At 45.7% G+C, this 23,881-nt stretch overlaps 2 protein-coding genes and 1 non-coding gene across 3 annotated transcripts; all 3 read right to left on the reverse strand.

Moving 5' to 3' along the window:
* Positions 1 to 16,029: 16,029 nt before the first annotated feature.
* On the reverse strand, positions 16,030 to 16,102 carry TRNAK-CUU. Its single transcript has one exon. It is a non-coding gene; the product is annotated as a tRNA-Lys (tRNA).
* A 2,883-nt stretch (positions 16,103 to 18,985) lies between these two features.
* On the reverse strand, positions 18,986 to 20,510 carry LOC9631066 (stearoyl-[acyl-carrier-protein] 9-desaturase 2, chloroplastic). Its single transcript, XM_002967933.2, has 4 exons — positions 20,449 to 20,510; positions 20,296 to 20,396; positions 19,743 to 20,238; positions 18,986 to 19,671 (listed from the first exon to the last, which is right to left on the reverse strand). Exons 1-4 carry the CDS (start codon positions 20,458 to 20,460, stop codon positions 19,093 to 19,095), a joined length of 1,188 nt encoding a protein of 395 aa, XP_002967979.2. The 5' UTR covers positions 20,461 to 20,510; the 3' UTR covers positions 18,986 to 19,092.
* Positions 20,511 to 20,547: 37 nt separating this feature from the next.
* LOC9631067 (phosphatidylinositol 4-phosphate 5-kinase 9) lies at positions 20,548 to 23,761 on the reverse strand. Its single transcript, XM_024672544.1, has 9 exons — positions 23,596 to 23,761; positions 23,464 to 23,528; positions 22,149 to 23,382; positions 21,926 to 22,093; positions 21,675 to 21,840; positions 21,513 to 21,623; positions 21,280 to 21,467; positions 21,086 to 21,231; positions 20,548 to 21,019 (listed from the first exon to the last, which is right to left on the reverse strand). Exons 2-9 carry the CDS (start codon positions 23,492 to 23,494, stop codon positions 20,595 to 20,597), a joined length of 2,469 nt encoding a protein of 822 aa, XP_024528312.1. The 5' UTR covers positions 23,495 to 23,528; positions 23,596 to 23,761; the 3' UTR covers positions 20,548 to 20,594.
* Positions 23,762 to 23,881: the final 120 nt, after the last annotated feature.

A 23,881-nucleotide genomic window follows, 5' to 3' on the forward strand; every position in this document is an offset into this window, starting at 1 on the left:
TTGGCGTTTCTAGGTACTACGTTACCTAGAATCGTCTTTGGGAACCTTGAAGGAACTCTGTCCCTCAGCTTGCTAAGGCCTCCCCTTTCGCAAGCTTTATAGTTGCCATATAGTCTAACATGGACCATTCCATATTTTAGACTCTCCATGGCATCACGGTTGCTAGCGGCAACACCCTCGAGCCCCCACTTGATTCTCCACTCCCAGCTGGCATAACCAACCTTGGTTATGCCCTTTGATTCCTACAGTTTGGTTCTATCCCCTTACTTCTTGCTTTTTGGCTTCACACCTTTCCTTTGGTCATTCTCCTCCAGACCAGGAGGATAGCTTTGCACTTTCTATCATGCTTTAGCAAGTATTCTTAGGGATGAACCTACCCAATAGCCTAGGGAGTGGTTCCTCAATCCGGGTATGCTCACCTTATAATCCCACACACTGGGATTACATTGTTGCTTATGGGCCTTTACATGCCCATCACTAGCCTTGCCAAAATTCCATTTTTGGCTTTGTCCAACTTGGGTAGACAGTCCTCTCCTGTCTCCGCAACCTTGAACATTTGGATAGCACTTTCTATCCATCATTCGCTAGGGACTTAGTCCCTTGGGCTTTATCCATTGCCCTCGTGACATCAAACACCACCTTCTGGTGTTCTAGAGTGTTTGGGTGTCCCAATGATGGCTTTCTTGACAATGAGTATTTCCTTTTATGACATTGACTTACTATATCGCAACACAAGCACCTTATCCCCCGTAAGGGTATATCCAACTTCCTTATGCTATTAAGAAGTCTTGGGTAGCTACCTTCTACCCGTTTAACCAGTTATTTTGCACCTCTTGCTTAGTTGCCTCATAGTTGTCAAGTCCTACAACTCATTGCTTGGTGCTTTCACACCTCCATCATTATCTGGGTCACCACACTCCAACTGCATGCTCTGCAGCTTAGGCTATGCTATTCCCATTTCCATTGGGATTCCTTTGGCAAGGGGTTCTCATGAACCCACCAACATAGCCTCAAGGTATCACACCTTAGCACATTTGGTGTCTCCACACCATCGGCTCCACGAGCCTACCTCTATGACATTTCCCCTTCGTGTCTAAGTCTTTGCCAAGACCAACACCGCTCTTTCTCATGCCAACCATCCGTTAGCACTGCACCATAGAGGTCACACACAACTTTATGTCAAAGTTGTTTTCTTCTGGGAACACCTTTCCCATAACTTTAGCATGGCATATTTTGCCATCGATGAGATACCCTCTGTTCTCATCCTTGGATCCTATAATCCCCCCCCATCCTTTGTGGGGTATAACACACCTCAGTCCAAATGCTTCCATCAGTCCTTTTAGGACCATCTGTTGACTCTACTTGAGTCATCCAGCAGTTTTGGACTTGGTTAATCCATAGACCCGTAAGGTCCTACTTGTGAGGCACTAGCTCACTGGAATACACTTCTTGCATTCCTGTCCTACTCAAAAGGACTATTTTCACAAGTGTTATTCCGACACTTGATTTTGTTCTCTGGGGGCAACCTTTGCCCCTTAGGATTACTTGTCCATGTGATGAGAACACCAACTCATCCACTTAATACACCCCCAACACCTGGGGTTGTTCCAGCATTTATTAGAGGTAGCCCCGGCTACCTTTTCAAGGACTTGAGTCCTCTTCCGTATTTGACCTCCCACGGTCATTACTTCTGGTCTCACATTCATGAGCACCAACCTTAACTATATGAGGAAAATCTTGTGACTCCTTTATTGCTTTGGAGTCTTTATCTTTCCCGTGATCCCAACTGTAGTTGTTTACCACAACTACACTAGCCAGTTTGCTAAGTCAAACGCTCATCTGGATCACATCCCCAACTCTTTGAGGAAAACCATATATTGTTCCCAAGATCCGAAAGTCGTTCCCTTATTGGCCCCCTTTTTTTTTTATCCACCACATCACGCCCAAGTTCATGCATGAACTCGAGTGGAGAGCCATGTCCTCTCGACGTGCTACTCCTCAAGGATAGGACCACTCCTAGGACCTTCCGATGCCAATATCAATGGTGATATACTTGAGCGCCAATAAAAGTCGGACTAAGGAACAGCTCCGATACCAAATTGTAAGCGACTAAATTTTCCATTCTACTTTAGTCACTTAACCACACCTCCGACCACTTGGAGGAGTCTCATTCACAACCTCCATAAGTCCAATCCAGGACTTGGGACTTGCTAGCCCCGAGAATGGCATCCATGCCACTCAACATTTGCACTTGGTCCAAGTGCTCCACGTGTCCGATCCCATGACCGACACTCAAAGGTACCACCGACATAGCAGCCTGTTACGCTAAGGCCATGCCCAATCACCTTTGCCACACTGGTAGTCCAATACCACTTGCATCACAGTCTTGGCTCCCCAAGACTAGGCAAACCATCCGTGAGTGGTCATCTCAGATCCACTCCTTAGCATCCTTAGGATGCCCACCGACAAGGGGAATAGCCTTCCCCAATATCCCTTTGTCAGTCCCCACTAAGTCCCTTTCTGCCCCTGGCCGTGTTTGCCAACACTGCCACTGGACCGAGACCCACAGGCCCGACCACTAAGTCCCACGGTCCTCTGGGACTTCCTCACCACACGACTGTGTCCTTGGTCACTACCCCAGAGGACTGCTCCTCTTCCTTTCCACAGTCTGGGCCTTTGGGACAACATTTCGGAACACTGTGGCCTTATGCGAGCCACCTAGGTACTCTCCTCGCCTTCTGCCCTTGGGTGCTCTAGCCATGAGCTTAGAGCGGGTTCCGTTGAGCCACACCCGGTATCCAAGTAGGTAGTGCCACCCACACTTGGACTGGGAGCATCGGCCAGTCGATCTCCCGGGGGAACTAGAGCCGGCTCTTGAACACATCACCAAGCTACCCCGCTTGTCGGTCTGTGTTCACTCTAGTCTTGGACTTCCCAGTGGGCAGCTCATCACCCAACACTGGGTCTGGCCTTCCTGGGCCAAACTGGCCTTTCCTGGCCAAACTGGCTCCACTGCAGTCCTCCCCCTACTATACTTTTGGGGCTCACCAAACCCCCCAGGGTCTGGGAGATGAACGCTTTGGGCTTTCACCCTCTCAGGCTCCGGACTCGGACTCGGACTCGGACTCGGACTCGGACTCGGACTCGGACTCGGACTCGGATTCGGACTCGGACTCGGGCTCGGGCTCGGTCTCGGCCTCGGGCTCGGTCTCGGTCTCGGTCCCGGTCTCGGTCTCCGTCTCGGTCTCGGTCCCGGTCTCGGTCCCGGTCTCGGTCTCGGTCTCGGTCTCGACTTCGGACTCCATCTCGGACTCCATCTCGGACTCCATCTCGGACTCCATCTCGGGTCCATCTCGGGTCCATCTCGGACTCCATCTCGGACTCCATCTCGGGTCCATCTCGGACTCCATCTCGGACTCCATTTCGGGTCCATCTCGGGTCCACCTTGGACTCCATCTCGGACTCCATCTCGGACTCCATCTCGGGTCCATCTCGGACTCCACTTCGGACTCCAACTCGGGTCCATCTCGGGTCCACCTCGGACTCCATCTCGGACTCCATCTCGGACTCCATCTCGGACTCCATCTCGGACTCCACTTCGGACTCCAACTCGGGTCCATCTCGGGTCCACCTCGGACTCCACTTCGGACTCCAACTCGGGTCCATCTCGGACTCCACTTCGGACTCCCACTCGAGTCCATCTCGGACTCCACTTCGGACTCCAACTCGAGTCCATCTCGGACTCCACTTCGGACTCCAACTCGAGTCCATTTCGGACACTCCCACGTGTCATGTGTTGGTCCTTTTGGGTCCCTTTTTGGAGCCTCGCCTTTTGCTCGCTTCGTGCTCGTTCCTCGAGCACTTCGTTGGGAGTTCCACTCCCGCTCTTGACTTTTCAAGTCGGAGCTTTTGGTCCAAACGTGTTACGCTCGTTTGGCTCTCGCTTCGGCCACTACCATGTGGTGCCCTTCCGGCTCCACTTTGGGGCCTAGGGATTTTGTGTCTCACAACTTGGCCCTCACATCATCCCCCCTAATGGAAGACCATCAGGGTTCTCTTGTAGACGGGTCGGGATCTGGAGGAACATCAGGAGGAGGCATCGGCGGATTTGTAGATGGTATTAACTACTCCTGATCCCTTTGTATGAAGCGTTTCAACCGTTGCACATGCACAATCTCTGGAGGATCGGCCTGCTGGACGTCATGCCGAACCTTATAAACTTGTGGTCCAACTTGCCGCAACACCCAATACGGTCCTTTCCACTGTGCAAGGAGCCCCTTAGACAAACCACGTACCGTAAGATGGGGAAAACGGACTAATACCAAATCATCCACTTTGTACTCCGCAGGTGGACGATGATGGGAGTTGTAGCACCGTTGTTGTCCCACTTGTACGCGGCCTAAGTGTTCGGCAGACTCCGCTCGGACAAGTGGAAGAATGCTTGTCAAATATTGATCCCATGACCTAGCATCTGCAACTCGTGGCAATTGCGAAGGTAAACCCAGCTCCATTGGTAATATTGGATCATGACCATATAGGAGTTTATATGGTGAAGCACCAATAGAACTCTGCACCCCAGTGACATATGCATACCGAAGAGACGACAAATAACCATCCCAATCCGAATGCTGAAAGTTCACATACTTCGCAATCATCCCCTTGAACGTCTGAACGAGTTGTTCCACCAGACCGTTTGATTGTGGATGATAAGCACTCGTGAAAGTGTGGCGAATCCCCAACCGAGACATCAAAACATGAAACGCCTCAGCCATAAAAGCGGGACCATTATCCGAAAGAATCCGCTCTGGACAAGAATGCTGGAACACCACTCGATTGAGGAGGAAGTATCCAACAGCAGTTGCAGAGGCACTAGGAAGAGCACCAACTTCCACCCAACGAGTCAAATAGTCATAAGCAATAATAACATACTCATTGCCAGCAATTGACCGTGGAAAAGGTCCCATAAGATCAAATGCCACTAATTCAAACGGACGGGAAACTGCAATTGACTCCAACCGTCCTTCTGCAGTCCAAGGGGGAGTATTACGAGCTTGGCACCAAACGCAGCTACGCACATACCGGATAATATCACGTCGCATCTCCGGCCAATAGAAAGATCTGCGTAGCTTCTCGATTACACGATGATGTCCCATATGCCCACCTAGAACAGGAGAATCATGGTAGGCATGGAAAAACCACGGAATAAAGATAGAAGGCACCACCAGCCGTAAATGATTATCAGGATCTGTCCCCACAAAATAAAGAAGGCCACCTTCAAGACGATATTGAGAATGTAAATGCCGGAAAGGCAAGTCATCAGCAAGTGATGCAGGATTCTCAAACCCATCTTGAAGCCTTCGAATCCATGGCTCAATCTTTTGAGCCTCGCGAACCTCATCAAGCGAAGGTAGATCTTGCTTTGCACTTTGTGGACACTGAACGTCAAGTATAGCAACCGCAGACAGCACAGAATCCTCGTCTAGAAAATCCACAGATGCTGGAACGACAGGCTTGTCAGAAACATGAGAAGAGAATGAAGAAGGAAGAGGAGCTCGAGAAAGGGCATCAGCATCAGCCATAGAACTCCCTGGCCGGTGAACAACATCAAAGTCATATATCTGAAGCTTCAAAGCCCACCGAGCAGTATGACCAACCAAGTTCTTTCGCTTTAATAACGAAGTAACAGCAGCATGGTCACCTTCAAGTAACGTCCGAGAACCATGTAGATATGCATGAAGTTTCTCGAAACCCCAAACTGCTGCTAAACACTCCTTCTCTATCGTGGAGTAGTTCATCTCCGCTGGTTGTAATGTACGGCTTATATATGCAATGGGATGGCGCTGACCAAGCACACTCGAGCTCTCTTGCATTAACACACCTCCAAGACTAATGTCAGAAGCATCCACGCGCAAAATAAAAGGTCGAGTGTAGTCAGGATATGCCAAAATTGGAGGAGTTGTTAATAACTTTTTGAGATCCCCAAATGCCCGCTCACAATCCGGAGACCAGATGAAAGATGATGTTGATGACTTCAGCAACGCTCGCAATGGCGCAGTGCGATCAGAAAGATGATCCACAAAACGCCCGAGATACTGCACCTTGCCCAAGAAGCGCTGCACATCATTCACACACTTCGGAGTAGGGAACTTTAGAATAGCCACAAGTTTGTCAGGATCAACTTGCAAACCATCACGAGAAATACGGTACCCAAGATAAGTTGTGTCCTTGGATCCAAACACGCACTTCGACTGCTTCAGCTTTAAACCAACATCGCGTAGCCGATCCAACACTTTACAAATATCACAAACGTGCTCCTCCCACATCCCCTCCAAGTGGATCAAGACATCATCAATGAAGTCAGTAGTCACCTCCAGCATATCGCAAAGAACCTCATCCATCATTTGTTGAAAAGTTGCTGGAGCATTGTTCAAACCAAATGGCATCACCAAGAACTCATACAAACCAAATGGTGTACAAAAAGCAGTCTTAGGAATATCTTTTTCGGCCATTGGTACTTGCCAGTACCCAAAAGCAAGATCTAGCTTGGTGAACCAACGACTTCGCCCCAGACGATCCAAGAGATCAGCAGTGTGAGGAAGAGGGTACACATCCGGGATCGTTACGTCGTTTAACGGACGATAGTCGATGCAGAAACGAATACTCCCATCAGGCTTCGTTACAAGATGAGGTTCACATGCCCAAGGACTTCGCGACTTCCGAATAACACCCTTCTCCAACATCTCCTGGACATTTGCACGTAAAATCTTGATCTCCTTTGGTGACCGACGATGAACAGGAACCTTGATTGGACGAGCATCCCCAGTTGGAATCGGATGACGTGTAGCAATCTTGGCTCCAAACGATAGGTCAAAGTCAAAGAGATCAGAATACTCCTTCATGAGATGGTCAACTACTGCAACACAAAGATCGTCGGAGGGATCGGAAAAGGGAAGAGCAGAACAAGATGGAAACACAGGAGGAAATAGTGGGGGAACAAAAGTAATGGAAGCAGAGGTAGAAGTAGAGGGATGAAGAGGTACGGATGTGAAAGGAATGGAGGAAACATAAGGAAGTATGAGACAAGAGGGAGAAGCCTCAAAGTCACACTTGGCATGATTGCGCTGCAACCAATCCATACCAAGAATGAGGTCAAAAGCTTGACTCGGCACCACCCGCAACGACTGCAACTCAAGCTCAAGATCGCCCACACGCACAACCAGGTCTGCCTCATCCCATGCACATGCATGTGTACGGCCATTGCTATAAAGAATGAAAACTGGTTCCGCCACACGACGCAAGTGTAGACGACAACGTGTGGCAACAGGTCGAGCAATAGAAGATAAACTCGAACCTGTATCAACCAACACAGAGAGAATAATAGGAGACCTTTTGTTATAAAGATGAGCTTGGAAAGTAAACACTGGATGAACTGGTGCCGAATGAACCCCTTGATGTTACTCCCGAAAGAAAGATGGAGGGGTCACTGACTTATTCGCGCAAGGTCCCTCCATTACTCGCACGACTCCTCGTTTCCCGGATTCATCTCGGTGTCCAAACCTTCCACTGTAGCAGCACCAACGGGACGTTGTTGACGCCAAGGTCTCCACCCAGGAAATGGAGGTTGCCAATCCAGAAAGCGCCGACAACACCGATAAGTATGACCAACTTCATCACACGCCCAGCAACGAACATCACGGCCACGACCACGTCCTCGTCCTTGTCCTTGGACTCGAGTAGCAGCAGCATCAACCTCCATGGGAACAGGACCATCACTCATAGAAAGTGGAGTGGAAGGACGTGCAGCGAGAAGTGGAAGAGGCAACGTCTCATAACGTTGTGCCAAGTGAAGAGCATCGTCAAGGGTGGTAGGAGCAAGTGCATGCACAAGGCCGACAAGATCTTGACGAAGTGCTGGCCACAACATTCCTAGCTTGATCCGCTCCGACATATTGGGCTCCGCACGAAGCAAAAGACTTCGGAAACGAACGCCAAATTGCATCACCGACTCAGATGGCCCTTGGCGAAGACGATGCAATTGTTAGAAGGCATCGTCACAATCGTCGGCATGTCCAAAGGTGCGTTTGAAGACGTCGGGAAGAACACTCCAATCCTCACGAGTGGCCGCACTCAATCCATTGTACCACTGCAACGCCATCCCTTGGAGACATGTGGGAACCTTACGTAAACGTTGAGCATCATCCCAAGAATGATATGTGGCAATCACCGTGAAGTGATCGAACCAATGGTACACATCATCCCCGGGATTCCCATGAAAGAACTCCAGCCGAACGCGAGGATTGGCACCAAGAGCAGGAGGAGTTGGACCACGTGCAGTGAATGCCGCCATCAATTGAGTTTGGTTGTTCAATTGCAAGCGCATAGCATCAAGCAATTGGACCAACTACTGCTCGAGAGTCAAAGGAGGAGATTGCTGATCTGTCATGGAGACGAATGAAGAAGAAAGAGCAAAAGAAAAGAAATGACAAAAAGCTAGAAGGAAATGGTAGATCTAGACAATGCAAAAAGCTAGATCTAAACCAAAATCCTGAAAGGAAAGAACAAAAAGAAGGAAATGAAAAAAGTTAGATCTAGACAATGCAAAAGCTAGATCTAAACCAAAATCCCAAATCCAAGCACTCCTCAGGGACAATCAAAGGTGCCCCTCACCTCCACCAATGTGAGTGCTTGGAATATGGAAAGGGAATACAGAAATGTGCATATTAATTAGACCAAAAACCCTAGCTTATATACAGAAGCGAGTGGTCTGGATTGAAACTAATCCGACGGCTACCAAAATCCCACTACGCTAATATTAGTATACAGCATCGTAGCCGTACACTTGGCCCTCACAATGGAAAATTTGGTCATTTTATATATATTTTATTATTTGACATATAATTATCACTATATATATATATATATATAGTCTCATAATATAAATCTTTATATATTTATATATGTTTTATTATTGCTATTTTGTCATAAAAAAATTCTATTTGTGAGTGCATGGAATATGGAAAGTGAATACAGAAAATATACATATCAATTAGCCAAAACCCCATCTTATATACAAAAGCAAATGGGTCCGGATTGAAACCAATCCAACAGCTACCAAAATCTCACTATGCTAATATTAATATACGGCATCGTAGCCATACACTTGGCCCTCACATCATCCCTTCCTCTTGGAATAATGGAAGATTATTAGGGTTCCCTTATAGATGGGCTAGGATCAAGAGGAACATCAGGAGGAGGCATCACCAGATTTGTAGGTGGTATTAACTGCTTCTGATCCCTTGGTATGAAGCATTTCAACTGTTGCATATGCACAATCTCTAGAGGATTAGCTTGCTGGACATCATGCCAAACCTCATAAACTTGTAGTCCAATTTGTCGCAACACCTGATACAATCCTTTCCACTGAGTAAGGAGCCCCTTAGATAAACCATATATCGTAAGATGGGGAAAATGGACTAACACCAAATCATCCACTTTGTACTCTGCAAGTGGACAATGATGGGAGTTGTAGCGCTGTTGTTGTTCCACTTGTATATGGCCTAAGTATTCGGTAGACTTTGCTCGGACAAGTGGAAGAATGCTCGTCAAATACAAATCCCACGACCTAGCATCAACAACTCGTAGCAATTGCAAAAGTAAACCCAACTCGTTGGTAATATTGGTGACCATATAGAAGTTTATATAGTAAAGCACCAATAGAACTCTACACCCCTATGACATATGCATACCGAAGAGATAGTAAATAACCATCCTAATCTGAATGCTAAAAGTTTACATACTTTGCGATCATCCTTTTGAACGTTTGAACAAACTGTTCCACTAGACCATCTAATTGTGAATGATAAGCACTCATGAAAGTGTGGTAGAGTTGATACTCAGTATCGCCAGAGTTGATACTCAGTATTAGTAGCAGTGCGAGTATCAATATCGCCTTGAACTCCGTGTCATGACAAGTTGCAAATCTGTGGCTACACCAATCATCACCGACATCAAGTTCACAAGCAAAATGGATGATTTATTTGATCAGCCCTCGGTCTACCGATTGCTTGTTGAAGGACTACTCTACCTCGCCAACATGACTCGCCCCGACATCTCCTTTGCCATTGGTTTCCTCAACCAATACATGTAGTCTCCGAGTTGTTATCATTGGCAGATGGTGAAGAGAGTTTTGAGGTATTTGAAAAGAATGGTTGCTCATGGATTGGTTTACAAATGCTCAGGTCAGTCCAAACTTGTTCTTCAAGCTTACTACAACAGATTGGGCTGGCAACTTGGATACATGACATTCAACCTCCGGAATTTGCTGCATAATTGCCGGTGCTCCAGTTTCATAGGGAAGCAAGAAGCAAACGACAGTTGCTCTTTCGAATGCAGAAGCAGAGTATGTAGCTGCCAGTATAGCAGCAAAGGAGATCATCTAGCTTCATCAATTACTTGGAGAACTCAATCAACAGCAATCAGATGCAACCATTCTGCATTGCGACAGCAGAAGTGCAATCACCATGTCAAAGAATCCTGTGTTTCTTGCTTGTATGAAACATATAGACATGCAGCATCACTTCATTCGTGAACATGTAGCAGCCAGAGATCTTCACCTAGAATATGTTCCTTCACAATATCAATTGGCAGACCTTCTAACCAAGCCACTTTCAGACCTCAAATTCATCAAGTTGAGAAATCAACTTGGAGTGTCAAGCACCCTTAGTTTGAAGGGGGAGTGTAGGAATAATGATGAACACAACAATGTAAGCTCCTGAGTAGCACCCTCAGCTTGAAGGGGGAGTGTAGGAATAATGATGAACACGACAATGTAAGCTCCTGAGTTTAGACTTCAGGGGAGGTCACCTAGCCCAATACTATTCAAACTTAAGGACGCTTAACCCCAAATATCCTAAGACCTTTAACCAATTGGAAAAAAGAGTGCACTCTTGTTCATGGGCCCCTTCCCTCTATATTTGAACCCAATGGATCGTCTCTCGAGTCATTCTATTTGGTTGCTTATAGACAAGCAAGACGATTCATATCAAAAGCAGTCCAAATCATGATAAGATCTCTGATGATTTCTGATTTGATTGAAGTTGTATATATATATAGCCATACATGAATCAATGTGTGTGTTGAAGTGAAATCTGTTCTTCTTTCTTCACTTTTCTTTTAGTGAAAAACATGAGAAGAGAGTGGAGAAGGAAGAGGAGCTCGAGAAAGGGCATCAGCATTAACTTTAGAACTCTCGGGGTGATGAACAATATCAAAATCATATATTTGAAGCTTCAAAGCCCACCAAGTAGTACAACCAACCAGGTTCTTTTTCTTCAATTATAAAGTAATAGTAGCATAATCACTTTCAAGTAATATTTGGGAACAATGTAGATATGTATGAAGTTTCTCAAAACCCCAGACTGCTACTAAACACTCATTCTCTATCGTGGAGTAGTTTACCTTTACTGGTTGTAATGTACAACTTATATACGTAATGGGATGGCACTAACCAAGCACACTTGGGCTCTTTTGCATCAGCACACCCTAAGACCAATATCAGAAGCATCCATGTGCAAAATAAAAAGTCAAGTGTAGTCAAGATATGCCAAAACCAGAAGAGTTGTCAAGAGCTCTTTGAGATCCACGAACACCTACTCACAATCTAGAGACCAAATGAAAGATGATGTTGATGACTTCAATAACATTCAAAATGGTGCAGTGTGATCAGAAAGATGATCCACAAAACAATTGAGATATTACACCTTGCCCAAGAAGCACTGCTATAGTGCACCTAAATTTAGAGATAAACTCCAAGCGTGTTGCACTACGAAATGAGGGTCCAGTACAATTCCACGAGCACCAGCTCCCCATATCTGGCATCTGCACTCAAAATGGTGTCAAACAGTGTCTAGAACAATTTTGGCATACCAATGGCCTAACGCAAAGAGGAGGGTACCCCACCAACTAGAGTAGTGTGGAGCTTGGGCTTAGACCTAAGCCGGATGCAAAACAAGGAACAATACAGCCTAGTGGGAACCAAATTAATATCTCAGATGGTCGAACATGCATTCCAACCACTATCCATACTATACATTTAGACCCCCCTTCCTTGAGGAACACATGCTTTGGGCTTTCACCCCAAGCCTCCCTTAGTACCAGGAGTTAGTCTCTAGGACAAACTCGAAACTTACTAAATATAAAATGTCCCTAGATTGCGAATTTGGACATGGGACGAACACCATCGTGTTCAAGCCAATCTCTACATTCCATAAATATGCTAAATAAGTGAATCTAGACACTTTCCATAAATAGCATTTAGGACCAAAATGAGACTAATACAAAGGGCATGATAGCGAAGGTGTTTGGCAGACACGATAAGGTATCATCCAGAGATATTAAGGGACTAGTCTCAATATGCGAGGGTTCTTGTTAATAACCAGTGCAAGACATAATGAGACGGGAACTCTTTACTGAGCTAAGTATGCTTAACTAATAGCACGTAGGAATTCTATCCTTATACTTGTTAGGTCTAAGTACACTCGAAATGCCTAATTAACTCCACTAGCACAAGAGGGGATACCAAAGGGATCCAATTGTACCGACCTCCTACCATTATGGTAGTAAGGAAAGAGTGTCTGTAATGACTAGCCAACAAGTATCTTTTGATACCCAAAGTCACATTCATGACACTCTCCCCCCCTTGGGGAAGATTGACATCCTCGTTGAATGAACAAGAGAAACAAAACTTTTAATTTATAAAAATATAATACTTTATTAATTTGCAAGATTTATTACAATATTTACAAGTTTTAAGCTAGGCTTTATTGTGATTCTCATACTCCGTGACAAGCTCACGAGCATGTGTAAGATTCTTAAGAGGTTCTCAAGTTGATTTATGAGATGGGTAACTTTTCCACTTAACTAGATATTCCTTCGCACGAGCCCGTCTCTAAAACCAAAAATTCAAAATAGCTTCAACTTTGTATTCTGGTCCACTGTCCATAACATCCATAGTGTAAGGAGCCAAGAGATTGGCATGAAATACATTATAAACATTGGACATCTCCACAAGAAGATCCAACCGATAGAATACATCACCAATTCATTTCAACACCCGATAGGGTTTAACATATCTCAATAACAACTTCCGAGACAAAGATCCCTTAATGTTCAAGTTTTGGGAAGATAGCCACACATGATCTCCCATTTGATAAGTGTAAGCTTCTGAATTTAGACTTCCCGGGTGTAAGTTCCTTAATTTAGACTTCCCGGGAAGTCACGAGGGCATAAACGTGCATAAGGGTTCAAATTAAAAGGGAAAGGGCCCATGAATAAAAGTGCACCTTTTTTTTAATCTGCCCTCGTGAAAAAGTTGAGAGTTGAAACTCTCTCGAGAGCCTTGCTCTCTTGACACCCTACCTCTTGGGTCGATCCTAGCTAAAGCAAACTGGATCTACCAAATATCAATTAATATGTTGTGCGATTCCCTTAAGCTAAAGCAAACTGGACCTGCTAAATGTCAATTAAAAGTTAAGAGTTGCAGCTCTCTCGAGAGCCCTACTCTCTTGACACCCTACCTCTTGGGTCGATCCCAGCTAAAGCAAACTGGATCTACCAAATATCAATTAACATGTTGTGCGATTCCCCTAAGCTAAAGCAAACTGGACCTGCTAAATGTCAATTAACATGTGGTGTGATTCTCCTAAGCCAACCAACAAAGTCGGACCCGAGACCCCTCTAATACCAAATGTAAGCTCTTGAATTTAAACTTCTCGGGAGGTCACCCAACCCAATACTATTCAAACCCAAGGACACTTAATCCCAAGTATCCCAAACCCCTTAACTGATTGGAAAAGGGGGTGCACTCTTATTCATGGGCCCTTTCCTTCTATATTTGAACCCTATGGATCATCTCTCAAGTCGTTCCCTTTAGTTGTTTACATATGCCTATCATAATTCTCCTGTTTTATGCAGGTATATGGGATATCATCGTGTGATCAAGAAGCTATATAAGCTTTTTTATTGGCTGGAGATGCAATGTGATGTTATCTAGTATATGCGTAGTTGCATTTGGTGCCAAGCTCGAAATACTCCCCCTCGTGCTATAGAAAGATGGTTGGAGTCAATTACAATTTCCCATCCATTTGAGTTGGTGGTGTTTGATCTTATGGGACTTTTTCCACAATTGACTATTGGCAATGAGTATATTATTATTGCTTTTGACTACTTGACTCGTTGGGTAAAAGTTAGTGCTCTTGTTAGCAGCTCTATAACTACTATTAAATACTTCCTTCTTAATCGAGTGGTGGCTCTACATTCTTGTCTGGAGTAGATTTTTTTAGATAATAGTCCCATATTTATGGTTGAGGCATTTCATGTTTTGACATCTCAGCTAGGGATATGCCACGCTTTCACAAGTGTTTGTCATCCACAGTCTGACAGTTTAGTGGAATGACTCGTTCGGACATTCAAATGGATGATCATAAAACATGTGACCTTTCAACATTTGAGTTGGGATAGTTATTTGTGCTCTCTTTGGTATGCATATGTTATAAGGGCGCAAAGTTCTATTAATGCTTCACTATGTGAACTTTTATATGGTTATAATCTAATAATACCAATGGAGTTGAGTTTACCTTTGCAATTGCCACAAGTTGCCTATGCTAGATCATGGGATCATTATTTCATGAGCTTTCTTCCACCTGTCCTAACAGAGTTTGCCATGCGTACAAGTGGAACAACAACAGCATTACAATTCCTATCATTGTCCACATGTGGAGTACAAAGTGGATGACTTGGTGTTAGTCACAGTATGTGGTTTATCTAAGGGGCTCTTTGCTCTATGGAAAAGACTATATTCGGTGTTGTAGCAAATTGGATTGCAAGTTTATGAGATTTGGCATGAGGTCCAATATGCCGATCCTCCAGAAATTATGCATATATAACGGATGAAACATTTCATACAAAGGGATTAGGAACAACTGGTACCATTTACATATCCATCGATGCCTCCTTTTGATATTCCTCTAGATCCAAACCTATCTACAAGAGAATCCTGATAGTCTTTCATTATTCTGAAAGGAGGGGATGATATAAGGTCTAAGTATATAGTTATAATGCTATATACTAATATTAACATAGTAGGATTTTGGTTGCCATTGCATTAGTTTCAATTTAGACCACTCACTCCTATAGATAAGCTAGGGTTTTTAAGCTAATTAATATACATTTTTTTACCTTTTTATATTCCATGCACTCATAGTATAATTTTAATTACAAATAAAAAACAATTATAAGGTACTAAATAAAAGTAATAATTGTTATTTTATGTATTTGATAAATAGATATTTTACTTATAGCTCAATTTTTAATATTAATAAATATGAATTATAAATAGGTTTAAAATTAAAAATTATTAATTTTAAATATGATTTTTACTAGTAGGAGGATTTAAATAGAAAAATATAAATGATTATGATTTAATTATAAATATAAATAACATAACAGTAGTAAATAAAAAAATATAGCTAAATTAAATTTTAGCATTTAAATTAAAGTAAATCAAGTTAAATCTAAATCAAGTTAATCAATTTATCTTGATATAGAGCAAGTGGAGGACTGGTTGTTTTTATCAAAATATTTTTTATAGTGATTTAATCATTAACAATATAGGTTTGAAATAAGAAAGGGCTAGAGCTAGAGCAATCTTGTACAAATGAGAATTAAAAAAAATGCTATTTCAAAATAATTAGCAGACCAAACACCTAGCAACTGTTTTCATGTATCATGCTTAAAAGGTTTTAATTACATTTCTAAATTGTAAATTTACTATTGGCAATTCAAAATAGTGAAACCAGCCAATCCTTTTCCCGAAGTTACTAATCCATTCTCTCCACCAAACAAACAATGAGAGCTCATCTGGGCCGGATGCATTTGCAACTTGCAAAATAATTTTTTTAATTTTAAACCTATTTATAATTCATATTTAAATTATTTATTAATATTAATAAATTGAGCTATAAGTAAAAATTCCGCCGGCCGTGGGGCTCGAACCCACGACCACAAGGTTAAGAGCCTTGCGCTCTACCAACTGAGCTAGGCCGGCTCTTGACATTCGAAGGAAGAGAGTGTCATCTGAGGCTTTATTATAAAGATCCGCCTGAAATCGGGATCGAACCCGCAACCACAGGGAAAAACAAAAATTTTCGTGGTCCATCAGGTGGCCAGCAACTTTGCCAGACCTGCGCGTCTTCTTTACGCCAGCGTCGTATTACATTTCGCGTCATTGTTTTCCCCTGGATCAAAAAATGTGGATCATACATAATATACATACCATGTGCCTAGCCTAGGTAGCACAATTAACAGCATCCACATGTGTCTTCTTCACCATTGCTTGGGAAATTTGTACCGCTTCGCTCCATCAGAATCACGATGAGCTTCTTCCGGATCGAAGTAGCCACCGCCGCCATAGCCACACAGCCCGAATTCGCAAGCCACATTGCGGTGGCACGAAGTGTTGCACCTCCCGCAGTGTCGGGAACTGGTCATGAGATCGACGCATTCTCCTCCGCAGCAGCTGAGGCCGTAGGAGCAGGCCCTGCTGCAAGCCCCGCAGTTGTTGCCGTCGCTCTGTGTCTGCTTGCACACCCAGTTGAAACAGCACACGCCTGGCCCCTCTGGATTCCTGCTTAAGTCGCTGCACACGCTCGCATTGTTGTGGCACCGCACCTCGTCCTCCTGGTGGTAATGGTGGTGGTAAAAGTTGGATCTCAAAAAGTTGGAGTGTGTCGCTGCCGGGAAGAACTTGCTGCGTTTGCTACGACTGCTGTAAGTGCCGCTGGAGCCTGCTACTACTACTACTAATGTTGCTAGAATTACTAGACACCATGTAGCTCGTTGGGGCATCCTCTGCTGCTTTCCTTTCTAGAACCGTCACACTGCCCCGTAGATCAGACTCCCCCTGTATAACTCGTGATGCACCGGAAATGCGATATGATTTTGCAATCCCCGAGATGTTTCAGATTTGGTGTAGAGTCCTGTAAACTGGACAAGCAAAAACATGAGAATGTCCATTGCAATGCTCGACTTACTCAAGGATTTGGAGCCAACGAGAAGCAGACGAAGTCATTTCCAATTGCTCTATCTCCAACTATGTGCCGCGAAATCGCCAGCTAGCTGCCCTGAACCTGGAATCAATTGAGCAAACGCGCAGCAAACAGAAAAGACGAAGGGAAGAAAGCACTGGATACAGAGGCGGACAGCAGACCAGCACTCGTAAACAAGCATGGTTCCTTTTTCTTGTTTTCTCTAAGTAAAGATTCACGAGATGAAAAGTACCACTCTCCTACCTCTGACCACTGCCGGATCGGATTACTCAGGAAATTTATTTTCAAATCATCTCTAAAAACCAACGGAAAGCAATTATAAGATCTGCTATAAGATCACACACCAGATCCTGACATTCCCAGCAAGATGACTTGGTAAAGTAAGAACAAATGAGGCACATCAGCATCAGGAAAGCCCAAACTTAACAACTAAACCAGAGTGTAAGAAGAATGCATTATATAATACTCGGGGTAGTAGTAGACGGTGAGTGGTAGAATGAATGCCACTGCTGGCTGGCAATGAGCACGAGCATCAAGGTGACGCAGAAAGACTTTACAGGCAGGGCAGCTCGCTGCAGGAGGAGGACCAAATGCATGAAGCAAGTAAATGGAATCACTACGTGTTCTTACCTGACTGATATCAAAAGACAAAGTGGCTGATTCACTCGGCTCTCCTGCTTAAACAGGAACATCTACAGAACGCAAGTCAATACAAAAACATAAAAAGAAAGACCGACGTACCTTTGCAGCCTTTTCTTTCTGTCAGATCAGATGGTCTTTGATACAAAAGCCCACAAAGTCGTAGAGACCCAGGAAAGCAAAGCATTACCAAACCGCCTTCGCTTTGGAAGTAGCGCACTAGAGTGAAAAAGCAGACTAGCAAATTTTCCATTTGCTTATAGTAAAGGAAGAAAAACAGCCAGAGCCCAGCAAGGTGCAGTAATTTACAGTTATCCCCACCCCGCTGCTCTCACTCTTCTCTCTTCCTTCTCGTTTTGTTCTTCTGCTCTGACTCAAAAATTCAGGCTGCTGCTGCGATGCCACACCCTGTCTTATTGGAATCCCTCACCGAAACGTAGAAAAAAATTAAACAAAGAAAAGAGCTCTCCCACTAAGTTACTTTCTCCGAAGACCCAAGCAAGATTAAGACGAGAAAGCCATCCTAGCCCAGAGCAGGAATATCTCCATCCAAGACCTTGCTATCGCTGGTGGAATCAACGCACCTCAGCAAGCCGTAGAGCCTCAACCTTAGTTGATCGCTGTGCTTGTCCCCAGGGCTGGCACACTTGAAGGCCGCATTGTACTGCGTGAAAAGCCGGCTCACTTCTTCGCACAGCAGCGTGATGGAATCTGCCGCTGCCGCTCGGTTGGCCTCCACCGCTGCGGCTTCCAGCGCTGTGGCCGGCTTCCTCTTGCAATCCTGGAAATATTTCGCAAAGATAGACACCAGAAAAAATATTTCGATCGATCGATCGCTGTCATCGGAATAGCAGACTTACCGCGCTGGAGTCATCGTAGAGGAGATTGTCGTGAACCACGACTCCAGCCGAGACAGGACGATCGAATTCCGCGCAAGAAGCGCGCCGCTTGCGGATCTCCTCCTCCTCGACCAAGCCGCTCAGTGCGCCCAAGGCAATGCCGCTGCTCTCGCCGGCTCGGCAACACATCCTCCCGGGCGCCGCTAGAGCCCTAATTCCCAGAGCACTGAATCTGACGGTCAGGCCCTCTCCACGTGGAGGCATTTAAAATTCCATGATATTTTGACCGTTGGAATGTTTTACCTCTAGCAGCCATAGTTAATTTTTGCAAGCACGAAACTTCACTCCAAACCAAGGAAATAATATATTCGTTGCCAGCACAAAGTCCTTTTAAGTGCTCCCATGGCAGAAAAGGAAAGAATCTTATTCACAAGAACAAGCAGAGGTGGAAGAACGAACTTTTTTCTTTCTTCCTTTTCAACTTTTTTCTCTCTTCCTTCAAACTTTACTCTCTAAAGCGAGGTCTCGTCCTTGAAAATCCAACTGAACTCCCGGTTCTTGTGAAGAGCATGCGTTCCCAGTTTCCCAAATCTCTCCTCCGATCTCTCCGCTAGCCTCTGGAAGCGCGCGGGAAGATTGCATACGTAGTCCTGTGCTCGCTGTGCCTCGCCTCTCAATCCACCCAAGCTTCCCACCTTCCAGGCCTCGATGAGATGCTCCATGATGTTGGAGTAGTCGTGCGCCGTGTAGACTTTGCACTTCTGCGCCACGAACTTGTAGTCCTCGAACAAGTTCTCGTTCTCGCCGTCATGCATCAGGTGAGCCGGCATGGTGATCTTCTTCTGCATCATGTTTGCCAACGCCAGCATGGTGCCGTTTGGATCCAACTCGAACAGCTTCTCCACCACTCTGGTGTATGCGATCTCGTGTCGCTTCTCGTCCGAGGCGATGATCCCGCAGATGGTAGCCAGCTGCGAGTCGCCATACTCCTTCGCAAATCTGGCAGTGTTGCCGTGTGATACGAAAGTCGCGCGCTCTTGGAACGACGTGTAGATGAAACCGTTGTATGGATCATTGTCTATATGTGTCGCCTGGAAGAGGAAGATGAAGAACACAACCGGATGAGAAAAAAACAGCTCCAAAACTTGAGATTTGATCTTACCATGCCGGCACCGATGAGATTTTGGATCGTCTTCTCGATGGCTCTCATGTTGACTCTGCCTGTTAGATACAAGTACTTGTTAAGAAGATCACCATGCCTGTTCTCCTCTGCCGTCCAAGCTCGTATCCATGTCGCCCAAGGAGACGCACTCCCCCCTGTTTCATCTCTCACGCCTTCAAAGGTGTTGAGAACCGTCTGGTACGTCGGGAGAGCTTCTTCCGTGATCATGTCCCCGACCAGACAAACCAGGTAGTCACGCGGAAGCTCTTTCGTCCGCTGCCTGAGATCAACCACTTCGTCCATGAAGCCGTCTGAGGATGAATCCGGCAAGAAGTCCTGAGGCTGCCAGCATTTGTTGACAGGCTTGAGCAGCGGCAACATCTTCTCCTCGGCCCATCCCTCTAAACTCTTGAACACTTGTACTTTTTCGGGAGCGACGTAGCACTTCCTGCTAGCAGACTCTATCGTTCTCGGCAACCCGGACACGTCCACTTCCCTGCACCAGCCACCAAGAGTTTCACGAATCGATTCATGAGAAGTCTGCACAACAAACCTGGCCGCAACGAAGGCCACACTGCCGGAACATCTCACGCTTGCTCTAGGAGCCAGCAGCGACGTTCCTGGTAGCGAAACTCCAGTCTCCATATTCGGCTCCTGCCAACACAAGGGGTTAGAAGAGCACACGGAAATAAAACATGAAGCAAACCTGTGCATGCATGCACCTTTGTCCACGTGGCCACTCCCGAAAAACTTAAAAGCAAGAGAACGAAAAAAAAAGCGAAAAGGCAAAAAACAAAACAGCACAAAAAAAAAAAGCAATATGCATTTCACAGTTGCTAATGCCGACTTACATCACCTGGGGAAAACTTTCTCGATGAAATCCTGAAACCTCTTTGCGTACATACTTGGATCGACTGCGGAGATGGAGACTGCGTCGAACTGCAACGATTTGTACGTGTGCTCCACCCACTTGGTGATGTCGTAGCGCTGCAAGATGTCAATAACTCCAAAGTACAGCACCACGTCATAGACTTCTCCAAAAGACTCCTCTTGACCACCGTCGTGTGGTGCCTCTCGGTCAGCTCTAGCGGGCATGTTCACGCCAAGCTGGATTCGTAGCCTTGCAGTGCCGGGAAGAAGTAAATCAACCTCTTCGTTTCCAGCGGGTTTTAACGGACTGCCCCGGACGTGAGATCCCGGGGTTGTTGCCCCTGATTCTCCCGTTGGACTAGCTCCGTGAGCTACTAGAACAAGGCTCTTGGATGGCCAATCCTCCTCTACAGAAACGGAAAGAAAAGTAAGAACAAACTTGATATGAGGCGAGCAAACTTGATATGAAGTACCAATGTCGGACTTGTTGATTTTCTTGGGGAAGGTCACCGGTGAGAAAACAGCTGGATACTGGGGTGCTCGGAAGTGAACGCCCAGAAGAAGACTATAATCCATAATCCTCTGGGATTCCAGAAACTTTGCATCCAGCTCGATTTGCCTGGTTATAAGATGATTAGAAGCCAGACATCAATGGTAAATCATGTACCTCATGAATGTATCGCGCCAAGTAGGCTCTAGATGAAACACGAAGTCCAAGTCCAAGTCTTTCAACGTCGTGTTTTCATCAATGTCGACATTTTCCGTCGACCGCCCCAGCGACGACCCCTTCAAATCGAACCTCCGGTGTATACGAAGGTCTGTGCAGAACATGTTTCCCATTACTACAAAACGAACCTGTAAAAGCACATGTTAGACTGTAATTGCATTTAAGGACCAAACCTTTCGCCCCCCCTGAGGCTTGATACGATGAAGGCCAAAAAACTTTGTAATCAAGGTGTTCTCGTGTACAAGTACATGATCATAATAAGAAGCAAGCATATCAAGTAGGACCTGAACAGAAGAGCTGAGCATCCACGAAACAGAAAGTCCAATATTTCGTACCTCGACTTCCGACTTGCGCATGGTCTTGATTATGAATCGATCGTCGTGCGATAGATAGAAGACGCTGCCACTCTTGCCCGGAGAAGAAAGTTCTCGAAGAGCATCGTTTCCACAAAGAGAGAGCATATAATCAGCAGCATCGATTTTGAAAAGCTCTCTAAGGTGCCTGACATGCAACAAAAAAAACTGTACAGAGCGTCAAAAGATGAAATGCCAAATGGGAAATCGAAAGAGCTAAGGAAAAGTAGGACCTGAAGACCATTGGGCAATAATCTTTCCATTTGAAGTCCACTGACTGGTGCGAAGGCGTAAGTTGAGACCCTGCACGAGGAAAGTTCATCCTGAATCTGGCTTTCCTCCCAAAGTTTGAAGGTTCAATATCATGCTTTGGCTCAGGTGTTATCTTTCCCACAGTATACCTGAACACGACGTACAAACACGATTAAAACTCTGAAACTTCAGGATAGATGGTACCTTATTCCCAGCTGCAAATTCAGCATAAGATCATAGCTCCTGTGTCCTTTGATAATTGTTTCTCCTGGCCTTTTAATCTCTTTCACATGCTTCTTATAACGCCGTTTCGTACTTTTCGGTGTGCTCGCAACATTAGCCGGTACCTTCTTGACGATTTCATTGATCAGTACACCCTGAACGTACTCTCTTTCCACCACTGGATCTGCACCGTGGTACTCTTCACTATCAAAAATTCTCTCCGCAGAATCTGCCTGTAATGCCTTCTCTAGTGTAGTCTGCTCAGCCGAATAAGACTTCATCGGACCAAAATCATGCTGTTGCCGGATTGCTTGATCGAAATCAAGAGAAGGAGCTCGGTTCCTACGTGTTGCCGCTACCTGTTTTCCTACCGTCGCATTCCTATCAAAACCTGCAGTATCTACACTAAAGCTGCCGGGCGGATAGTAGACTCCTTTGCCATCCTTCAGCCCTTTACTCCAGTTACCATTGTAGACTGTTCCGTCCGACCAAGTATACACACCGTGCCCGTTTTCCAGCCCATCCAGCCACTGCCCGTCGTAACAATCACCAGAAGCCCAAGTAAGAACTCCCCTGCCGCACATCAAACCTCCTTTCCAGTCTCCCATATACTCGTTTCCATTCGCCCAAACATACCGACCGGGACCTTCTTGAGCTCCATCCTTCCAAGACCCCTCGTAGACATCACCGTTTGCATAACGCTTCCGTCCCAGTCCATTCTTCAAGTTCATCTTCCAGCTGCCTTTGTACGTGGTGCCATCGGTCCCAGTAAAAGTTCCTGATCCATGCATGTAACCACACATGAAATCTCCCTCGTAAGTCGCCCCTGACGGCCAAGAGATCTTCCCTCTCCCTGTTTTCTTCCCCTTCCCCCACTGCCCCTCGTACATACACCCATCCGACCACAAGTACTTGCCGTCACCCTCCGGAATCCCACCTTCGAAGGAGCCGGCGTAGAAATCCCCGTTCGACAAATTCTTTTCACCTCTTCCGGACGTGCTGCTCTCGCAAAAGTCGCTGCGGCTCCCTGAAACTTCTATGCTTTCCTGGTTATGGAGCCCCATCTGGCTCGGCTCCACCGTCACCGGCATGAGATCACCATCGTTTTCAAACTCGGGAACCACGGACGACTTTCGCTTGGGAGCCTGGAAGAACTCAAGCACTGGGTCCTTGGCGACGATGACATTCCCAGCGTGGACGTAAGTAGCTGCGGCCCCTGCGCGATCAGCAATGAATGACAGCGTCAGCACAAAAAACTGGAGAGCCCAGAAAACGTTCATCGGTTACATTCTTTTACCTTTCATCTTATTCTGCTTCCCGAAAACCATTTAGGCTAGGAGAAAACCGAGATTACCAAATTCCCTGGAACCGAAGCACTGAAATCTAAGACCTAGAGGAAAAGGAGCAAAAGCAAAGAAATTCCACTCACCGCAGAGCCGGCGACTCGGCGCCTCGCGCACTGCCGCTCCACGATGTGTCCATCGCCTAGAGCGCGCTAGGCGAACCCCTCTTCACGCGCAAGAGAATGGGAAGCGCGGACGGCGGAGATCGTGTCACATTCTAGACATCCGACGGGCTGGACAAGGAGCCGTACGCATTGTGGAACCTTGACCTAGGGCTCCGATCAAATTAATCGTTACAATCGGACATTCTTTACCCTTCCACATGGCACTATTGGATTGCGTGGAGTATATTCGGGATTATTGGATTGGATT

The sequence above is a fragment of the Selaginella moellendorffii genome, unplaced genomic scaffold, assembly GCF_000143415.4.
Source record: "Selaginella moellendorffii unplaced genomic scaffold, v1.0 SELMOscaffold_9, whole genome shotgun sequence".
Lineage (NCBI taxonomy): Eukaryota > Viridiplantae > Streptophyta > Lycopodiopsida > Selaginellales > Selaginellaceae > Selaginella > Selaginella moellendorffii.

Excerpts from the sequence above, each read along its gene's own strand:
- LOC9631066 (XM_002967933.2), bottom strand. Across the intron at positions 20,239-20,295 it reads GTGGCCTTCGTTGCGGCCAG|GGAAGTGGACGTGTCCGGGT; the intron begins GTTTGTTGTGCA and ends TGGCTGGTGCAG. Across the intron at positions 19,672-19,742 it reads ATCTCATCGGTGCCGGCATG|GCGACACATATAGACAATGA; the intron begins GTAAGATCAAAT and ends TTCCTCTTCCAG.
- LOC9631067 (XM_024672544.1), bottom strand. The coding sequence starts at position 23,494 with ATGGTTTTCGGGAAGCAGAATAAGATGAAAG. Across the intron at positions 22,094-22,148 it reads AATTTGCAGCTGGGAATAAG|GTATACTGTGGGAAAGATAA; the intron begins GTACCATCTATC and ends CGTCGTGTTCAG. Across the intron at positions 21,020-21,085 it reads AATCAACAAGTCCGACATTG|AGGAGGATTGGCCATCCAAG; the intron begins GTACTTCATATC and ends CCGTTTCTGTAG.